General features: G+C 44.9%; 1 protein-coding gene across 1 annotated transcript in view; it reads right to left on the bottom strand.

Annotated features, from left to right (window-relative positions):
* The window catches only part of CPAMD8 (C3 and PZP like alpha-2-macroglobulin domain containing 8), a 52,157-nt gene extending 32,835 nt beyond the window's left edge, over positions 1-19,322 (bottom strand). Inside the window, exons 1-20 of the mRNA XM_056512344.1 lie at positions 19,240-19,322; positions 17,008-17,159; positions 15,834-15,856; positions 14,765-14,930; positions 14,594-14,646; positions 14,123-14,140; positions 13,135-13,189; positions 12,891-13,004; positions 12,506-12,590; positions 12,132-12,240; positions 11,696-11,923; positions 11,374-11,544; positions 10,890-11,018; positions 8,577-8,766; positions 7,298-7,482; positions 7,067-7,216; positions 6,811-6,969; positions 4,775-4,917; positions 3,802-3,867; positions 796-1,027 (exon numbers count right to left, since the gene is read on the bottom strand). Coding sequence (XP_056368319.1) covers positions 796-1,027; positions 3,802-3,867; positions 4,775-4,917; positions 6,811-6,969; positions 7,067-7,216; positions 7,298-7,482; positions 8,577-8,766; positions 10,890-11,018; positions 11,374-11,544; positions 11,696-11,923; positions 12,132-12,240; positions 12,506-12,590; positions 12,891-13,004; positions 13,135-13,189; positions 14,123-14,140; positions 14,594-14,646; positions 14,765-14,930; positions 15,834-15,856; positions 17,008-17,159; positions 19,240-19,322 — 2,511 coding nt within the window. The remainder of the gene's footprint in view (positions 1-795; positions 1,028-3,801; positions 3,868-4,774; positions 4,918-6,810; positions 6,970-7,066; positions 7,217-7,297; positions 7,483-8,576; positions 8,767-10,889; positions 11,019-11,373; positions 11,545-11,695; positions 11,924-12,131; positions 12,241-12,505; positions 12,591-12,890; positions 13,005-13,134; positions 13,190-14,122; positions 14,141-14,593; positions 14,647-14,764; positions 14,931-15,833; positions 15,857-17,007; positions 17,160-19,239) is intronic.
* Positions 19,323-20,717: the final 1,395 nt, after the last annotated feature.

The following is a 20,717-nucleotide window of genomic DNA, read 5'->3' as shown; positions in this document are numbered from 1 at the left end:
CCTGCCTTTTTCAACATTTGCTTTTCTGAAATGCTACAAGACACCTCAGCCCACTACATGTGTCTCAAACTAAAACTAAATAAAGCAATGATGTTTATTTGAGCTGAGAACAGCAATATTTATCTCCTCAGAGCATCTCTGCTGAGCTGAGCTCTCTGTTAGCCTGGTACCTTGTGTAGTGTGACTCAGCTCACCCACCAACCCTGGGGATAACTGTCCTGGGTTACAGTGTAAAGATGTGCCCAAAGTCTGTGTTCTGTCACCATCTGTCAAACCAGGAGGGGCAGTGATCCTTGTCTCTGTGGGAGATATCCTCTGCTAATGGGCCAGCTGTTAAAAACCAGCTGGGGCATTGTTCTTTATCTTTCCCACAGCCCATCCTCCCTCCAGGAGATATCTCCTGTTAATGGCCAGTGAGTCCCAGGGCATGACTGATAAAATTCCATCATCCCACTGGGAGATGCTCCACCCAAACATTTCCTACCTAGATAAAAACTGAGATTTGGAACACCAGAGCAGCCCTCACACTGGATTCCAGAGGACAAGAGCTACCAGGATCACTGCCAGGATTTCTACAGGATCACTGCTTTGAGCAGATCAATTCATGTGGACTGCCACCACCACCCTGACTAGCAGGGTGTCAGGTTGGATTCTGACTCTGTCAGTGGTTTTTCTTTTATACTATTGATGTATTTTATTTTTCTCCTTTTCCCCTATTAAACTGTACTTCTGACTTGGAGTCTCTCACTGGTTTTGATTTCAAACAATGACCCAGAGTGAGGGCTGGGCTGTTACCTCTGCACACACAGCCAGGTAGTTGTAGACAGTGAGGGGGATCTTGGTCTGCTCGCCCCGGATGACGTGGTAGGGCAGAGTGAAGTCGATGAAGAAAGGTTTGAAGGTTTTCAGCTCTGTCTGCCTGGCAATGCCCAGCCCCCTCTCCTCAGACACAGCCACAGCCTCTGTGATCCACGTGGTGATGGAGTCAGGCACCTCCACCTGCAGCTGGGCTTCCCCCGAGCTGTTACTGCCAAAGAACACAGAAAAATTGAGCTCATCACAGTAATTAGATCATTTTTTAATGGAGTGCCCAAACACTTTGGGGAATTCCCTGCAGATCCAGATTTATAGACAGATTTATAAGACAGCATCTTCTGCTTTGAGCTTTACAAAATGCTCACAATTTTCTATCACTTTCGAGACCTGCAAATATTTATAAGCAGCAGGAAAGCAAATAGTTACTTCTGCAAAACACAAATTCTTCCTGGATTAAAAACTTTATTTCTAGCCTCATTTTAAAGTCACTTTTCTTAGAGGCAAATATCTGCACTAAGTAAAAAAAAATCTAAATAAAACTCTGAAAAAAATCCCAAAATCTAAAAAAAAAAAATGATAAGAAATAATGCCAGATAAAAATCTTGGATAAAAACAATAATTGATTAAATAACTAGAGAAATAAAAGTGTTTTTTGTTGAAATTCATTGTCCTTGTGTCCACTGCCACTCTGCAGATTCTGCTTGAATGCAAGGACAGATGAGAAACTTCCTAAATATCCAGTTCCACAACTGCTTGTTTAGATTCAAAAACATTTTGGTTTGCTCAATTTTGGAATGACTGACTAAGAAAATTTCCAAACCTATAATTTTCTTTCAATGAAGATTGAAATTAATAATTAAAAATCAAATCTCTGAGTATTTAGCTATCCTGTGCATAGCATGACAGGATATCAAACCTGGTATCCTCTTTCATTTTTTATAATAATAGAAATTCAGTTTTGTTCTTCAGACTTTGCTATTTCCCTCCTGCAAAGCAGCTTTGGCCCTGCCTGGAACAGAAAATATTTCTTCTAACACAAGAACAAAAGCTGTTTCATGGCTCAGCTGGCAGGATGATTGGTGCAGTTGTGAGAACACCCTAAGGTTGTTTTTTTTCTCTGGAGTTCTTATTTATTCCCCAGAGCTTGACACACATGCTGCCAGCTCTGTGTGCTTTGGGGGCATGGAAAAGGAGAAGGGAGATCTTCAGAAGGAGCTCAGCATGACCCATGTGCAGAGGTGCCTGATGCACACCCAGAGCACAGCCAGGAGCTGCACTTCCACTGCCCTGCAGATAAAGTTTGTCACTCCTGAGGCACCACTGAAGCACCTTTGCTTTGCTCCTCTAAATGAATCCCAGTGAGCCTGGAGCTGTTGCTCCTGTCAGGAGCCAGGCAGCTCATCAGGAACACATCTCTGTGTTTGTATTATAAAGGGAAAGAAACACAAGAATGAAGAGAGTGGGGATCACTGTGCTTTTTAAAAGCTCAGTCAGACTCCAAGCTGGTGAATGTGGTTCCCCCAGCTCAAACTCCAGAGAGAAAAGCCCTGGGAAATGCACTTGTATCACAGAAATATGGAATGATTTGGGTCAGAAGGGACCTGAAATCCCACCCAGTGCCACCCCTGCCCTGGCAGGGACACCTCCCACTGTCCCAGGCTGCTCCAGCCCCAATGTCCAGCCTGGCCTGGGACACTGCCAGGGATCCAGGGGCAGCCACAGCTGCTCTGGGCACCCTGTGCCAGGGCTCCCCACCCTCCCAGGGAACAATTCCTGCCCAATATCCAATCTAAACCTACTTAAAGGCTGAAGTTATTTTAACTCCTTTTAAGCAGAGTGGCTCCCTAGCACCTGGCTGGAGCTCTGCAGTGATGCTCAGCCCTGAGGAGCAGGCACAGGGCTGGAAGGGTATCCTGGCAATTTTCCAGCCTGTTTAACCGGACAATTTGTTGCAGCTGATGTTCTTTCCACTGGGATTTCAGCCCATAACCAGCATTAACATTATTTTCACACATGAGGGCACTTACTCTTCTGGGCATGGGGCCAAAGTACACACTCATTTCCAGCTATTAGACCCTCCAGCCAGGCTCTAGGAATTTTTAGAATTGGTTTGGGAAGTTGACATTAGGCTTTTGTTTCTCTCTCTTTTTTTTTTTTTTTTGTTTTTTTTTGTTTTTTTTTTTTTGTTTTTTTTTGTTTTTTTTTTGTTTTGTTTTAAGGATTGTATATTATAATTATAATGGTAGAAGAAAAAAAAAAAATTCTTCCTGTTCAGGAGAGTGGAAATTAAGGAATGCTCCAATTCAGTTGTTTCTAATGAAATGAAGTGGAGAAAATGAAATCTGCAACTTTTTATTCCACACTCTCCCACTTATAATTAACTGCCCCAGCTTGCAGAGGCCCAAACAGGCACTTCTGGAATTCTTTGTGTATTTCTACAAAGCATATTTCATGCTCAATTGAACAGATTTGAATACACTTGCTCCAAGTTCCTGTCAAATTTAATTTACCATCATTTATTGAGAATGAAGTTTACTTGCAAACCTGGAGAAGCCTTTTAATAATTGCTTCAAATTATCCTAGATGTGCTGCTGTGGGACAGATGAGTTCTCTTTAGTAATTTTTTTTTTTTTAGTTCCAGCTGTATCCAGAGGAAACCAGGATTTGTGAGGCAGCAGATTGAGGTCAGGGGGAGATGCTCTGGCAGGAGATGGCAGAGAAAGGAGGGCTCTGTGAAATTTGAAGAGCAATCAATAGAGAATCAATGCACAACTGGCAGGTCCAGCTTGAAGCAAGGGAACACACTTCAGGAGCAGAGGAAATGATGCAGAGATTGAAGTGGTAATGAAGAAAAAAAACAACAATAGGGGGAAAATAATATTTTTTTTAAATCAGAAATGCTAGTGTAACTCATTAGATTTTCAAGAGCTTTGTTTTCTGTAGCTGAAGAGAACACAACCCCCTGGATGTAATTAAATTCAATACCTGACATTGAGGCAGTGCCAAATCCACGTCTCAGGGAAGAAGGTTCTTTTCCTCTTCTCTGCTCTGCTAGAACAAGAAATAAATAATAGCAAATTGATTATTTTCATAAGATATTTTCTACAGTCACTGATAAATCAGAGTTACCACCTGGCTCACATGACCAGAACTCTGCCTGCTGCAGACTCATTAAGAGTGAATGGGTGATCACTCATAACACCAATTACAGTTTTTGAAACAATCCCTTTGTGTGCACACACTCTGCAGACAGAAACAGCAATCTAAAAAAATAGTACAAGTAAGGAAACCTCTGAAGCTAGCAGAAATAATGTAATCTAAAATAAAATTGGTTTGTGATCCAAATTCTTTCACATGGAATCAAGGGGAGCAAATACAACAGCTCCAACAGCAGTCACTGCAATCACTCCTCTATATCCTTCTCTTTGAATTGTCTTGATTTCTAACACTTTAATAATTTAAATCAGCTTTTCTACACCTGTTATGCTTGGCAGTTATTTCTTAACTGACCCCAGAACTTCCTCTGCTAAGAGAGGCTCCCAGGAGTTCAGGATGCAGAGGGAAGGTGCAGCATCCATCACTTCACAGCCTTTCCTTCCTGCACACCCTCATTCCATGGATTTTGGCCACCTGAATGGTCCAAATCATGAGCAATGAATGGCTCTGCAAAAGCAGCTGTGGCTTGCAAATATTCCAAGAAACTCACAGCAAATTGCAAAGAAATATTCTTCAAAATGATGATTTAGGATTCTTTGCACGTGTCATTTTTCCAGAATTAAATTAAATTTAACAAAGCAGAGTCAGATAAAATTTTTTTACATCTACCAAGCCACTGAAAGAATTTCCCCATCACTGCCTTGTCTAAACTTGAGAGCATGGAGGTGGAAAACAGCTGAGAATAGAGAAAAAAACCAGCCAGGAGCATCACAGACAATAGATATTAAACTCTAAATGTTACCTTGGTGCTATTTTGGAATGCATGGTGGCCACTAAGGTGCCAGTGTGTGGCTGGAAGGCTGGGACAGCCTCATCTGTGTACATCCCTCCATTCTGCCTGTGGTTCAGGCTGACTATGTCAGTCATCACCACCAAGCCAGTTTCCTAGACAATGAAAAATCAAAACCACAAAACAAAAACCAGCAAAGAAAAAAAAAGAAATAAATAAAAAGAATTAAAGAAAAATAATTAAATGTCCACCGATTTTTTATTTTTTTATTTTTAATAGAATCCTTCAATCCTATTTTCACATTTACCAGGGAAATCTCAATTGAATCTTGAGGAATTTTTTAAAGTTTTGTATAAAAATTACTGTTAATGTGAAGGTGCATAGGCAGAGGCTTTATAAGAAATCTTTTGTCTGCTTGGAAAATGCATTTAAATCAGTATCTAACATTAGTGAACATAGTGTGAGAGGTGAAAAAAAAAAAAATCATTACATGCATTTTTCCCCCTAGAATATAACATTACAGCTTTTCACCCTTCCTAAAAGTGTCCAGTGTGCTGTGCTGCAGTGAGCAGCTCTCTCATCAGCATCACCAGCTCTGCCCTGCCAGGGATGCCAAGCAAAATGAAAAGTGTCCACACAGAGCTCCTGAGGAAGCTGCCAGCTCTGTCCCTAAATGCTCTCATTCATAAGAGACAGCAGCTCCCACAGCAGGGGAGAAGGAGCTTTGTTCTCTGCACACACCCCAGGTGTGCAGCCCCTGCATTCACACCAGCTCCCCAAAAATGAACCCGAGAGTTTACAGCTCTCAGTGAGGATAAAAAAAACTGCATGAGAGAAAAACTCCCTCAGACCCCAGGGGGAGAAGCAGCAGTGGACAGAAATGAGGATTTGGAGTTTGTAATTAAGAGATTGAGGCATTGGGGGGATGTGTGAAAACCTTTGGGGTTTAAGGCAAAATAATAAAACAATTTAGGTAAAATCAGAGGAAGGACAAAGAATGAAGAGATGGGGGATCTGTAGGGAGCAAGGATCAGAATATCAGCAGTTATATGGATTAAAAAGGTCAGAGCTGTGACACTGGTTCTCCAGGCCAGTCTGCATTTCAGAGAAGCCATAGGAAAAGATGCTGATATTGAAGGATATCAAACATTTACAGCTCAGCCTTTCCCAAGCATCTCCTTGTCTCAGGGAGCAGAGGTTCCACCTGCAGTGGGTGGAGAGCACAGGAGGGATGTGAGCAGAGCCTGAAAGGGTGGATGGACTCTGCTGTGCTACTGTGGGAAGGAAGGAAGAGGCAAACAAGCAGAACTTCTCAGATAGATGAGGGAACCCCCATTTCAAACAAAAGCAGAGTAAAAAGCTCATGGAAATAGCAGCATGTCTTAAGAGCTACAAATTACTTTTTCAGCTTAAAAGGCTGCACTGTCAGTATGCAAAGCAATGAAGATATGAATTAGTCCATGAGTTCATTTAAAAACCCAATTTGTCTTAAATGCTCAACTTGCAACTTGATTCAAATGCACAGCACAGATCAAAGGAAATTAGATTTTAAAATCTGGCCAGGTTTAACTGTGGAAACACACCAAGCAACTATAAATAGATGGCATTTAAGTGACCTGATCAAGGATATAAAGGTCATTCATGCAGAGGGCAACAGAAACTGGGAGAACCAGGGCAGGAAAGAAATTGAAATGATTTCCAAAGGACAGTCCAAAGGAAATATCCACGTTCCACCTTGCTTCCCAGTTGGAGCAGCTGCAGAAGAGCTCTGCAAGCCCACCCGTGCCTGGAGGAACCTTCTGGTCCCTGTCTGACTCTCCAGAGCATCAGCATGAATTCCTTCACCCAGCAGGCTAACTGCTCCTCCCAAAAAATCAAACCAAATCAAATATCTGTGCTGGAACATACTCTGCTCTCAGCAATCACTGTTCATCCCACCCACCCTGGAGAAGCAGCAATGGAGTGGGGAGCCTATGGAGCTGCAGGTGCAGGAAGTGCAAAGAGGAAAGCAGAGAGGGGCCCTGCAGAGGGAGGGGCTGTTCTCCTACTGTGAAGGCAAAGCCAGCATCCTTGGTGACGTCCCAGTGCCAGGGGAAGACGGAGGAGCGGCGCCGCCGCGAGCTCAGGCCCGGCCACCAGAAGTGCCCCTCGTCCTTTGGGGCTCCAAAAGCATCAGACACATCGAACTCTGCCAGCTCCTGGAACACCTGCAGGCACAGGGCAGGGGCTGCTCTGCTTGGCTGCTTCCTCCAGCGGGGTGAGGGTCACAGCAGGGGGAAAAGGAGGAGCTGAAGGTGCCCCTACCTGGCTGGCTGTGAGCTGGAAGCCTGGCTTGAGCAGGTGAACACTCTTGTCCACTGAGGCAATGCAGACACAGCTCCCTTTGGCAGCTCTCACCTTGATGCTCACAACATCTCCAGGTCTGGTCTCGTTGGCTGAGAGCGCCACAGTAACCTGGGAAGGGAAATCCCATCAGATCCTGTGATTGTCCCAAAAACCAGAGAGCAGGGAGGCAGCAGCCCTGGCTGGCAGTACCTGGTTCTCGAAGGAGGGGCTGACAGGGAACTGCAGGCTGTCAGTGACCCCCTCTCCGTTCTCCCTGACGTAGAACACCAGCAGCCGGCCCAGGGGAGCCATGGAGTGCAGGACCCCGAACCTCAGGAAGGTCACACACACCTCAACCTCTGCTGCAGGAGGGCTGGGGGGGGCTGCAACAGCAACTGGGGAGAAAACAGCTTCATTTATCCCTGTCACTCCCTGCCTGCCCCCTCCTGATGCTGCCAGGCACGGGACTGCCCATTCTTCCCCTGCTCCTTGAGTTCAGCATCCCTTTTCCTTCTCTTTGTGAAAGGTAATTAGGACTCATGATTTAATGAGCAGCATGGAGAAGGTGGGTAGGGAAGGACTACTCTGTTTTTCCAGCCAAGAAATCAAGAAACACACAGTTAAGTTACCAAGCTGTTTAAAATGAACAGAAAATGTTATCTGGAGAACAATGATGAGAGAAAAGGAGTAATTTTGAAAAAGGTTTATAGAGCAGAGAATCACTGGAGCTGTTAAATAGAATGACAGAATGGTTTAGGTTGAAGGGGCTTTTAAAGATCCCCCACTTCCAGCTGTGGATAAGGATGCCTTTCACCAGAGCAGGTTGCCCAAAGTCCCACACAGCCTGGCCTTGAGCTATTCCAATGACAGAGCAACCACAAAGCCCCTGAGCAAGGTAAATGCAACAGCTCAGAACAAACCCTCAGTGCAGAAAATCACCACAAATCCTAAATTACTGATTGCCAGAAGCTTGGTGGGGACATGGAGGGAGGTTCCTGTGACTCTTTCCCCAGACTTTTCCTGTGGCAGATGTTTTTTGCATCTTTCCAACCCCACCATTTTTTACCTTCCTGCTCCCCAAATCCACCAGATCTGTGTATTTCTGTTATTCCCTGTACAGACCAGGAGTCCACATTTCATTTCCCTTCCCCCTGTGGGCTGTGTGATCACCTTTATCAATCCATTAAATTTTCTCTTTCCTTCTAACATCCTCTTCTCAGTTTAAGCTCAACCAATTTAACCAACTGCCCCAGCCCTGCCCTACACTCCAAGCAAATATTAGAGTTTTCTCAACTGAGTAAGGCTGCAGAAAGACCAAAGAAATCTTTCCAAGAGTTACCCCTCTTGGAGAATTTTTTTTTACATGACTGAGAGCAATAAATTTTACTATTTTTCTTGCATAAAATTATCTATATTCTTTAACAAAAACGTTGTGGGAAGGTTGTTTTTTGCTGAAAATAGGGGTGAGCTGCATTTCTGGTGCTGGTACCTGTTCCTGGGAAGTGTGTGAGGTCAATGTTCCTCTCAAAGGGAGTGGTGGCTCTTCTGCTCCTCTGCTGGGTGACACTGCTGGGCTGCAGCCCTGACAGGACAATGTTCCCTCGTGATGCCACCTCATAGTGGAGGGTGAAATTGCAAGGACACGTGGACTTGACTGCAATCCAGGCCTCCTCTCCCACCTGCAGGACAGAAAAGCCAAAGTTCTGCTCTGTGTTGAGCTTTTGGGTGCTGCAGCACAGAAACCTGCTTGGGCTCCAGGCAACAGGAGCTGTGAGCTCTGTGCTAACAAATAAATGCACTGAAAAGTGCATTATTACACCAGCACTGTTCTCAGGGACTTTCTCCACAATAAAAAGGGGTCTGTGTTCAGCTCTCCCCTCGCTGCAGATCTACAGGAGAACGAGCTGGGGGTTGTGTGCATTAATGAAACAATAAAGGAATCTCTGGAATCCTGGAAGTTAAGCCTTTTGGCACAGAGCAGCTGTCAGAATTGGTTGAATTTTAGACACCCCTTCAGTAGCCCAGCCCAAAAAAGGAAAGAGTTGGATTGGGGGTGGGAGGAGAAATGTGTTTGATAGTCTTTACAGTTTAATTGTGATTACATTCATCTGGCAAATACCAATTCAAACATAACCATGGAATGGCTGGGGAGAGGGAAAATGTTTTCAAATCACACAAAGTCTTGATAACAACTTGTAAGCTGGGCACTCAGGGAGGTGTCAAACACACAAATAAATGAAAGAAAGCTTTTTTTTTTTTTTTTTTTTTTTTTGTCTGGGAAACTCATCTGATGGCTGCAATAGTCTCCAGGGCAGCACCCTGGGCACTGAAACTGCATCCAGAGGGGCTCCCTGAGTACTGAACACCCCCCAAAAAATCCCCCAAATCCCAAGGGAACAGACATCAGCCATGGGATCAGCACTGGTGGTGTCTGGCTGAGAAATAATCATTCTGTGGAGCAGCAGACTTTCCTAGGAACACAAACTCCTTCTGGGATCTGAGGAGTGCCTGACACTTGTGATTCCTTCACCTTCCCCTCCTCACCCTCCTGACATTTAAAGCAGAGCAATTCCCAACTAAAACCATTCAGGCTTGACAGAAAATCCCAAAGAAATGTTTTGGAAAAAAATCTCTTTTTTTCCTTCAGCTGCAAGTGTTCTCCTGCAGAATGCACACAGGGCACAAACCAAAAGGGCAGAACTGGAACACAAGGAGCTGCTGATGGTTAAATACAGTGAGAATGCCACAGAGTCCAAGAGGTGCCTCGTGACATCAAATATTTGAAGTATTAAGAATTCCCCAGTGCAAATGATGAAACAATTCATTAAAAAATGAATGTAGCTAATTGGAACACCCAGTAAGAGCTGGCAGTGCATGGAAACAGTTCCCACATCAGCTGGTCATCCAGCTCCAAGCTTTCCCACAGAAGAATTAGTTCTAATCAGGTTATAATAAGAACAATGTGTTCAGATTAGCAGTGTTTAATCCCCTTTCCATACCTCAGGAAACTTGTAAAAGATTAATTAGCCATTAAACTTCCATGAAATGTAATGATAAAAAAAATGCTCTTATTTGGATACAAAGAGTCTGAAACCAACCTGACAGACCCACTGATAACCAAACTCAGTGTGCTTATTGCCAAAACCCACTTTTTTTTTTCCCACTGAGCAATAGGCAGACCTTAAGAATATTTTCCTGGGTAAGAAAAAACCCTGAACAACTCTCAGAAAACATCATGCAACAGGAATCATGGTTGAATCAGATCTTTTTTCTAGGAGAGAAATCACAGCAACTTTTATAGGGCAGGATTACATTTTTAGAGAGGCTCCTACAAACCCTACCAAAGGCAAGGCAACCATGTTCATAGTTCAATAACTGGAAGATTGGACAGATCCAGTTGAGAATTAAACTGCAAATTCCAGTGAGACAACACAGCCTTAACTTTGGTCTTTACTAATTCAGCCACTCCCACCAACATCACTTCCAATCCTTTTCAGCAGAAAATCCATGTCTGAGCCTTACACAGAACACACAAACATAAAAACTGAAGTGTTTTCCCAGCCTGCACCTTTCTGAGCAGAAAGGGGTGGAAACAAGGTGCACAGAGCACCAAGGGTGTTTTGCTCAGCTCACATTCAACAATTATTTGGTGCCTCAAGTGCAGCTCCTTCATCCCTTGTGGTGGAGACAGCAACAGCTCAGGATCCCAGAATCAGGAATGTCCAGAAATATTTAATGAGAACAGAGCACTCTAAGCCAAGCAGTGCAGTGGTTTCCATGATGGAATGTGAAGCCAACATACCTGGAAAGGTTTATCTGGTGCCTGGAGCTGGATGTGACACTTGCTGGGTGAGTACCAGCTGCTGATGGACAAGTAGTTGGGCAGATATTGATCCCCAGAGGGTTTCCCATCAATTGCTATCACTTTGGTCTTAAAAAAAAAAAAAAGTTACATCTGAATGTTATGTATAGAAAGCTCGTTTTGTTCTCTCTCTATTTTCTTCTCTCATTTTATACCTTCCACCTTCCATCTCTTGATGTCTTTACTCCCCAAATATTGGGCCCCTCAACCATGTTAAGTTGTATTTGGAGAAGCATCTTTTCCTGGTGGTTATCAACATCAGATCTCTCAGCAGCAAGAAACAAGCCAGTGTTTGCTGTGTTGAAACCCAGAAGCTGGAGCTAAAGGCACTGATTTCCTGTTTGTAGCACTGATTTATAAAGTGCAGGTTTGACAAGATTACTTACATTAAAACCTGCTAATCCCATAAGGAGCTTTTACCCACCTCCAGCCAGACATACTGGGCAGCTGTGGGGATGGAGGGGATTTCAAACTCCACCAGGCCATTCCTTGAGACCAGCTCACTGGTGTAAACATTGTCCTTGGGCGTGAGCTCAGCTTTAATTCGGATGGTGACTCTGTCAGCTGGACTTCCATCAGGGTAAGTGACTTCCACCTGCACAGTGGGGCAGTTATACAACAATTTGCTTTAAATTATCAGCAATTCCAGTCAATGACAGATGGGGGAAAAAAAAAATAAATCACTGGGATCAAGTAAGTACAACTTCAACCCAGCCACATGTCCATGGCTCTACTTTTAATCTCACCTTGCCTTTGTAAGGCAGCCCAGGTTTGAACTGTTTTCTGGTGTCCTTGGAGTACTTGATGTCAATCAGCTGCTTCTGGACAGGTGTGGAGTCATCAAAGGTCACCTGCTTGCTGCCATCAGAGCTGATCACCGTGGCCCAGATGTTGACAGTGCCTCGGAAGTGCTCGGGCACATCTGCTGGCATCATGTCCTTGACACACACATCAAACACGGCAGAGCCATCCATCTGTGAGAGGGGAGCAGAAAGGGAAGGTGCATTGCACAGCCAGACAGGGCCCAGAAACCCTGAAGCACAGGCACCTGGTGGGAGGGGAGAGGGAAGGGGGAGAGGGAACTCTCTGATCCCCCATCAGCAACAAAACAGATCTGTGGGGTAAATGTTAAAGAAGACAGATCAGGCATTTTATCACAGGTGAGCCCATGGTCTCCCTCACCTGGGTGGTCTTGAGGACAGGGTGTCCCACTTCATGTCTGTAGTACCCAACACCATTTATAGTCATATTGACAATTAACTTCCCTGTCACTGGTTTTCCAAATGTGTACCTGAAATGCAAAGAAGATGATTAATAACTTCCAGCTGGTTTCTCTTCTTCTGGTTGTATAAAGACAATTACCATGTTACCTGCACATCTAGAAAACAGTGCCACAGGAAGTTTTCCAGATTGTTATTTTTACCACATTTTTGAAGGCTCCTACATCAGAAAGCTTCTGATGATGATCAGAAATAATCTGAAAAGTCTGCAGCAGGCAGCTCCAGTGCTGCACTACAACCCACAGCAGTGAAACTTGGTTTGGGACAGGCTCCTACCTGGCATGGACAGTTCCTTTTTCACACAGTGAAAGGTCCCGAATGTAGCGAGGGGGGTCGATCAGCAACTCAAACTTTGGCAGCACTACAATGAAAAGAAACAGAGCAGAATCTTTTCAAGCAGATCTCATTGCCCAGGTTATAGCAAAAGTCTCCACAGCTCTGATTTTCCAGGGTAACACCCAGAAAAGGGTCAATCAACAACAGCAGCAAAACCACCTTGGCAAGGTGACCTCAGCACAGCTCTCAGTCAGCAGGGTCTGAATCTCTGAAACTCATGGCTCTGAAGAATTTTTCCTCATGGCATTTTAAATGTGTTTCATCTCAAGTGAAAGCATTTCAGTGTTCTGTTCCTCCAAAAGCACCTGGGTTAGGGTCCACTCACCGTATTTCTGTACCTCAAAGGATTTGTTGTAAGTGTGTCCCTGCATCTCAGCAAAGATGAGCCACTCCCCAAACACTGGCTGATCAGACAGAGGAAAAGTCATATTGACAATGCCTGGAAAAGGAAACAACACTCTGAGAACTCTCCAGCCTTGCCAAGCCTTACTGAGCACGACTCAGTGGAAACAGAAGCAAAGGCAAATCAAAGTACACAGAGAGAAAAAATAAAAAAATTTGGAACTTACCACAACAGAATGGCTTCAGGTTATTCCATTCTATCATCCGAGACCCCCGAGGATCCTGCAGGGTGGTTCAGGGAGGAGAAACATCACAGTGAAAATGGGAATCACTCACACATTAACTCAGTTTGCAACAAGGAGCTTCCTTTTGTAATATGCACACCTCACTAAAGCTCAGATGTCGCCAATACCTGCCAAAAATGTCCCAAAAGTACCTCAGCAGGGGTATTTGCTTTCTGGAATTATTTAAGAGCTCTGCTCCTGTAAGCAATGCACACAAGTAAATGCTGACAAGCAGCAGATCTTTCTCCTAAGACATCAGTCCTGCATGGGATGGGCTGAACTCTGGAGACACTTTATTCCTAAAGGGAGATGTACAACCACAAAGACAAATTTTAGTTGACAAACTCAGATGAAATGAATCCTGCTGGTTTTGTCAGCATTAAATCCTCAACAAGAGTGAATCCTTCTGCTTTCTAACAGGTGGTTTTAAAAAGAAATGAAATTAAAATTTTAAAAAAAAGGAAAAAAAAAAAAGAAAAAAAAAAGAAAAAATAGGACCAAACACAGAAGGAACCTCTCATTCAAAGAAAACCTTTCCTTTCCATGAGTTTCTTTTCATGAGTGTCTCTGTTTGGGTGCAGAGGTGAGGGTGGCCCTGCTCTGCCAGCCCAGCACAAGGGTAGGAGTGGGTGGACATTGAAAAGAAGGGAGGGGAAGTGGGGCTGTCACAGTTATAACTCCCAGTGAATCAAGCCAATTCTTCTCAATGGGAATGGGTTTCTGAAACTGAAGTAGAAAATGAGGATATTTGCTGGTGACAACAAAAAAAGCAAGGCACAGAGAACAGATAAAGACCTGGGGATAGAGAATTGCATAGGTTAGGGGTGGGAATGGCCATAGTGGACAGGAAAAGCACAGATTTGTTCTTTAAAGGCTACACAAACCTTGTACCTCTACAGGACACATGCTAGATGGGCACACAGATACTCACCACCACATAAGCTTCAATCTGAAAGAAAAATAAAAGGCTTTATGAAACAACTTTTCTGTTTCTTGTGATGAAGTGTTGAGTCAACACAAGCAAAGTGTGAGACCCAAAGAGTTTGAACATTTCTTCTCTGCTAAGCATAGCCTGAGAAACACACATTTAATTCAGACATCTAACTGGAAAAATTTGCATATCTGTGCATTACCTAAATAAGGTGCAAGTCCCTGAAAATCTCTTGTCTCTGCTCTGGCAGAGCTTCCTCCTATTTGTCAGCACTCCAAAAGTTTGTATTCTCCTCCAACAGGAATATGACCACATGAAAAAAGCTAAATTACAAATAGAAGAAACTATCACAAGCTTTGCCTAAATAGTTTAAAAATCCAGTTCTGTTTCTGCATGTGTACATTTGAATAAAATGCAGGCTACCAATATTGCACCACACTGCAGAGTGTGAAAGAAAAGAGTTTTCTTTACCCTGTCATTGACTGGCCTCAGGTCAGAAGTCACCATAAAGAGGTTTATCAACACTAAAAAAGGAAAAGAGAATTTATCAGTCACAGGGCTGAGACTGAGCAGAAGAGCTCATCCTAAAACTGCCCTTGAAAGCAGCCCCAGCATCTGGCAAATTGTCCAAGATGACTTTACCTTTCTGCTTGGGTTTGTAGACAGGTTTGTCAGTCTGGATGAACACTGAGGAGCCCTTGCTGTCGATGGTGACTGTGGTGTAGTTGTGGAAAATGTACCCTTCCTCTGCCAGGTGCCTGTTGCCCCAAACCTTCAGGTGTGCTTGTCCACGAAGCCCTGAAGGCACCTAAAAACACAGCAGGAGGTGAGGAACACACAGAAAAGCCTTTGAGCTTTTGGGGAGTGTAATATTGGCAAGAACAGCCACCTGCTGCACGTGGGTGGAAATATGTGTTAGTAGAGGAAAGAGGATTTAGGGCATTCTAGATTTTCTACAGTATATAAACTTCAAAGGAGGTAAATTCATGCTGAAAACATGGCAGGAAATTCTCTTCTGCCCTTGGTCACTCAAAGTGATGGCTGATCCATGATCTACATGTGCAGCCTCCAGCACAGAAGGTGTGTTACATGGGGAAATCAACCCCCAGAGGGAAAAACCCCAAGGACCAACACAAAAAAGCCCCAAAACAAAAAGTGCAGGCATGTACATCTTCAACCAGTTGCTCAGAGAAATAAATACTTTTAAAATTACTTCAGATTAAAAGTGACAAAGTAAAAAAATCTGATACCATTCCAGATGCAGATCATAATTGAATATTTTGTTCCACCACCCCCCTTTAACATCCCAAAGATGACAAGCCCAAATTAAGTCCTAGGTTAAGAAACCCAACACTTTTAAGGGCTTGTTATTCTAGTCCAGCTCCATTTTGCCAACAATTGAAATCGTACTGCCATTCTTATAAAATAACCCCAACACAGAAATTTATGTGGAACCATGAGCCACTGATTTTCTTTAGTGGGTTAAGGGCCTGGCAGGTGAGCTGACAGAATTAAACTCAAAGATTGAGCTTTGTTGTTTTCACTCTCCAATTTTCCTCTGGTGAAGGCTGTGTCCTCCTCAGTGTGCGCCCCAGAATGTGACATTTATTTGTGCCAGAGAGAAATGCTTGATGGGGCTGAGGGAAGGTCCCTTACACCCAAAACATCTAAAAATGTTCACCCAAAACATCTTCAAATAATTGGCACTCACCTTCAGCTTTATTGTTCCTTTATCTAAAATATGAGAGAGAGAGAGAAAGAGTTATTCTCAAGGTAAGGCACTAAGATTTTAGATATTTGCATTTGAGTGAAGGAACACCCCACACCACAGAGCTGCTCCCTGCAGCCTCCCTTTGTTATATTACCTGAAGTAATTCTCCTTCACTGTGTAAAACAGACTGCAGGGCAAGTCAGACCCAGTAGTTCTCTCCAAAATAAACCTGGTCCACATTTATTTACAATTTTTGCCCAACATAAGCTGCAAAGTGCTCTGTGATTGGAAGGCACCCCCAAGGCAAAGGGCAGCCTGTGCCTACAGAAGTGTTATGCTGTAAAAAGGACCCAGCCTCTTTTGGGACTTAATTCTCAAAACACTCATGGGATCTGTTTGGATTGCTGGGCACAGCCATACCCAGGAGTTCTCTAGAGCATTTGCTGTCCCCATGTGTCAGCATCACTCCCTTTGAATTGCTTTGCAATTGTCAGCCACTTTCCAAGAATCAAGGAGAGGACACAACCAGAGACAATCTGCTCCAAGAAATGGAATGGCTTTAATACAACTCCCAGCTTTAACATGCAGAAGGGTTAAAACCTTCAGTTCCCACCACTGCTGACAGTGCTACAACAGGGTGATGGATTTCACTTTCTCCAGTGTAAATTCACCCAGTGTTAAGTTGGATATTATCAAATCATATTGCTTTTACTCACAGGACAGAGGTATCTGGCTTGGATTTTAAAGACTTATCCAACCACACAAACATTACCACCTCTCTCAGCAACACCCAGTCCTGAAGATGGGGAGATTTGTGTTCCCAGCACTTATTTTGGAGAGAAGAAATTGATGATGCAGATTTTATATTTTTCTTTAAAATAAATTTATCTTATTCCTTACATAGCCCCCCACTGATAAGTCTTCAGGCATCAAAAGGAAGTATAATCACTATAAAGCTCCAGAGTATCAGTTATACTGGATCTCTCTATGTCTTGGTGTTCCAAAGTTACCAGCCTGTTTGAGATCACACACATCAAACCCACTTCAGCACAATCAGCTGAGAAGGTGCAGCAGCAGCAAATCAATGAGTTTGAGCCCTTTATCACCTAAAGCAATTCTTTAGGAGACACCAGCTCCTAAACCAGCTCTGAGGGTGGGAGCCCCAGGAGCTCACCCAGGACGGTCCCGTGGCTCCGTGACACTGTCTCTCCTTTGACCACCAGCTGGATCTGCACCGTGGTCTCCTTGGCAGGGTTGAAGATGGTCACACTTATGGCTTCCTCCACCCCAGAGCGGAAAACAGAAGGTGCTGCAATCAAATAACCCCTGAGGAACACAATTGGAAGTGGTCAGTCGAGACACAGCCACAAGAGTTACCCAACCACAATTCACTTGTGAGACACTTTTTGTGCAGCAAAAGGAAAAGCACAAATCTCTGATGTATTTACCCCTGTAGGGTCACATTTGTTGTCACCAGCAGTCTAAGCCTGTATCTAATATGTATAAATGAACAAACAGAGCCTAAGGGGCTACAAATGGCTAACAGATCCTCAGGAGTTAAATAAAAGCAGTAATATATCAATGCTTATTGCATATTTAATAGTAAATGCATTCATTACTCTTACATGTAACAAACTCAATGTACAACCAGCTAATCAAAGAGAGCTAAAGTTCATGAAGGATTAAGGAGGTACCTGAACCTTTCATAGAGTTTTATAGCCAATGCTTTCTTTGAAACAATTTAGATATTTTTGACTCAGTCATACAGCTCCATTTTCATAGTTCAGCTTCATATAGGAGGGGTGAAGGGACTCAGAGCTGATTTTTGGAGTTTTCTAAATGTCAGACTCAATGCAAGGAACACACCTGAACTCGCAGCTTATACAGAAGCAGCCCAGAAACTGCAGCTACAAAACCGGGCTCAAATTCCCAGCTCTACCACCACATTCTTGTTCAAACAATTAGATCCTGCCAGTTTACAAAAGGCATTATTTTAGAAGGCACACAGAGAGCTTTAAAGCCACCCAAAACGACCTCCCATAGATGCTGCAATACGAGAGTTTCTGAATGGAATCTGCACCACTCCTCTGTGAGTGGCACCGTGCCATGAACTTGTCAGCTAAAAGCATTGCAGGCTCTGAGCTCTGAGATGCACTGGGCTGGAAGCAACACATCTATATTCTCTTCATGACACACCTTTCTGGGTTTTTTTCCCCACCCCAAAAGGATTTTTTTAACGCAAGGCAATTCCTCAGATGCCTTTTCAAGCCAAATTTCTCAGCCCATTCCTTTCTGCAGTCCCATGAGCCAGGTTGCTTTAGCTCGTGATTAATTATCACTTTGGGATGAGGATGATGGTGTTTTACAGCCCCCAAGTAATCTTTTATCAAATTCCAAGCCCATGTTCCTCTCTCAGCAGGCCTCATTGCCATGGAGATCCCATTACCCCCAAAGGAAGTTCAGAATTCTGTGGCATTTGAGTTAAATTGCACGGGGTACTTGCAGATTCAAAACCTTATGGCTGCCAGGTTTGAAAATTCATCAGAATGGTAATAAATAACAATAAAAAGTTACTACTGAGCCTGCAAATCCTTGGTAAGAGAGATAGCTGATTTAGCTGCAGAGGGAGAAAGAGCACCAGCTGCATTCAGGATGAAATGATCAGATTTAAACTGTCATAAGCCCAGCACTGCAGTGCCATATGTGAAGCACATGTACTCACATTGTTCTGAATTGCTGAAACTCTTTCTAAAGTATCGGTCCCTTGATACAATAATTTAAATCACTTAATAAGTGGCATTTGAAAGTTATATATTTAACTTGGCAATTAAAGAGTTAACTTGACAGGGACCGGACAGATGCTTTAGGCACTTTTAACTACCAGCTCTGTCAGGTTACACCAAAGCTTGGCAGGACGTGAAATGTTTTCTAGTAAGCAAGTGAGAATAAGTTCTCCACGGCACTCAGTTAATGCAGCTTCACGATGCTGAAGGGCTTTAATAACCCAGGGATAACGAACAAAGCAAACCTTAATCAAAATTAACCTAACATAAAGGAAAAGAACTGCGGATTCACTTTCTAAAAGTCAGAGAACTTTCCCCGCACTTTCTCCCCGAAAAAAAAAAAAAAAATCTTCACACGCTGCTCAGGAGCGCCCAACGCTACCTTCAACCACCCCCAGCACCGCAGCACCGGATTCCTCAAATAATTGCCGGCAGATAAAAGCTGCGGGGCCGCTCTGCGGGGCAGCTGGGGGCAGGTAGGGCACGGCAGCTTTCTCCTCTCCGTCCCCTCTCCGTGCGCTTGGGGACACCGCGCCGCTTTGTTCCGCGGAGCCGCGGCCGAGCGGAGCCGCTTCTCCCCCGCCGCCCTGCCCGGGGATGCTGCGCAGGGTCCCGGTACTTACTGGCGGGGCTGGGCAGCGCTCAGGCTGCCGAGGGCGAGCAGCAGCAGCAGCGGGCGGGCGCGGCGGGGCTCGCAGCCGGACATGGTGCCGGCAGCCCGGGCACGGCGCTGGGCGCGGGCAGCAGGAGCCTTTTGTTCCCGGCGAGCGCAGCCCGAGGCTCCGCCGCCCCGCGCCCGGGCTCGGCTCGGCTCCCCGGTGCCTCTGGCCGCCGCCCCCGCCGCGTCCCCGCCCCCGGGCCGCCCCCTCCCGGCCCCGGTGCCCGCTCGGCCCCGGCTCTTTGTCTGCGGCTCCCCGCCCGCTCCTGACAGCGCGCACCGGGGAGGGGGCGAGGGGAAGGGGCCGCGCCCCGCCCGCAGCCCCGCCCGGCCCCAGGTGCGCTGAGCCCGGTCCCGGCCGCTCCTCACCTTCCCCGGAGCTGCTTGAGCTCCTCGCCTCCTCCTGAAAAAGCCAAGGTGCCACGGAATGGGACCGGGCACGGCACCCCCGGCACGGTCCAGTCCCGGTGACTGAGCCTCGGGGACTCCACGGGGCGCTGCCCGGGAACTGTTTTCCAACCCAAAATCCAGTGCCAGCACTGATGCTCCTCCATCCCCCTCGCTCCCTAGGCCCTGCTCTGTCCCTCTCCATCCCTCTGTCCCGCGGTTCCAGGGGCTTGGGACAGGAGAGGGAGCTCTCACCGCACCAGCCTGAGGAAGAGCGGAGCTCACACAGCCGGGAAAAGCAAACCCAAGGCGACAGCAGAGCCGAGGTGACAGAACAAATGGCATCTGCCACTGCCTAGAGACATCAAGGAATGATTCCTCTGATCCCAGGCACACCAGGATCCCAGATGCGTTTCAGAGGGGAATTCTTGCCCCAGCAATAAATGAAAACCCTCAGTGTAGGTAGTCTGAATAACATTTTCCCCCAATACACCTGGCTTACACACACAGACAATGCTTGGGTTTTTATCTTGTGTGAAACTGACACTCATTTTGATGTATTATCTAAAAAATAAAGTCACTAACTCAGCAGCTTTTTGATAAATTCAGATTATCTTTAACAATGGCTAATGCTGTGAGATGTGGCTACATTACCCTACTTAAATCTATCCTAAACCAGCACTGTCTCATTTTTTGAGGAGGCAGAACAAACCTAGAAAAAGAACAAATGCTTTTCAACAAATTAGATGAGACTCTAGAAGAACAGGGGTCACTTCCCAAAGAAATGATGAACTATGAGAAGGAACTTATTAGAAAGTACATTCATGTGGAATGGTTTAGATTTTATTTGGTTGGTGGGTTAGTTGGTTGGGTTTTATTTGAGACCAGGAAAAGAAAAAAATCTGATAACTCCAAATTGCTTTCCAGTTTTTTCCTATTCTCAGCTCCACACACAGAACCCTGCCTGCCTCAGTGTTTCCCTGTCTGCAGAGCAGCCTGCTGATCCAGCCTCTCCTCAGGGTGACACTTCAGGGGATGTTGGGATCCTTTGATTAA

The sequence above is a fragment of the Oenanthe melanoleuca genome, chromosome 28 (assembly GCF_029582105.1).
Source record: "Oenanthe melanoleuca isolate GR-GAL-2019-014 chromosome 28, OMel1.0, whole genome shotgun sequence".
NCBI classification, from domain to species: Eukaryota; Metazoa; Chordata; class Aves; order Passeriformes; family Muscicapidae; genus Oenanthe; species Oenanthe melanoleuca.
The sequence above is the reverse complement of the archived record's forward strand: the minus strand, read 5'-3'. Positions and strand labels throughout refer to the sequence as shown.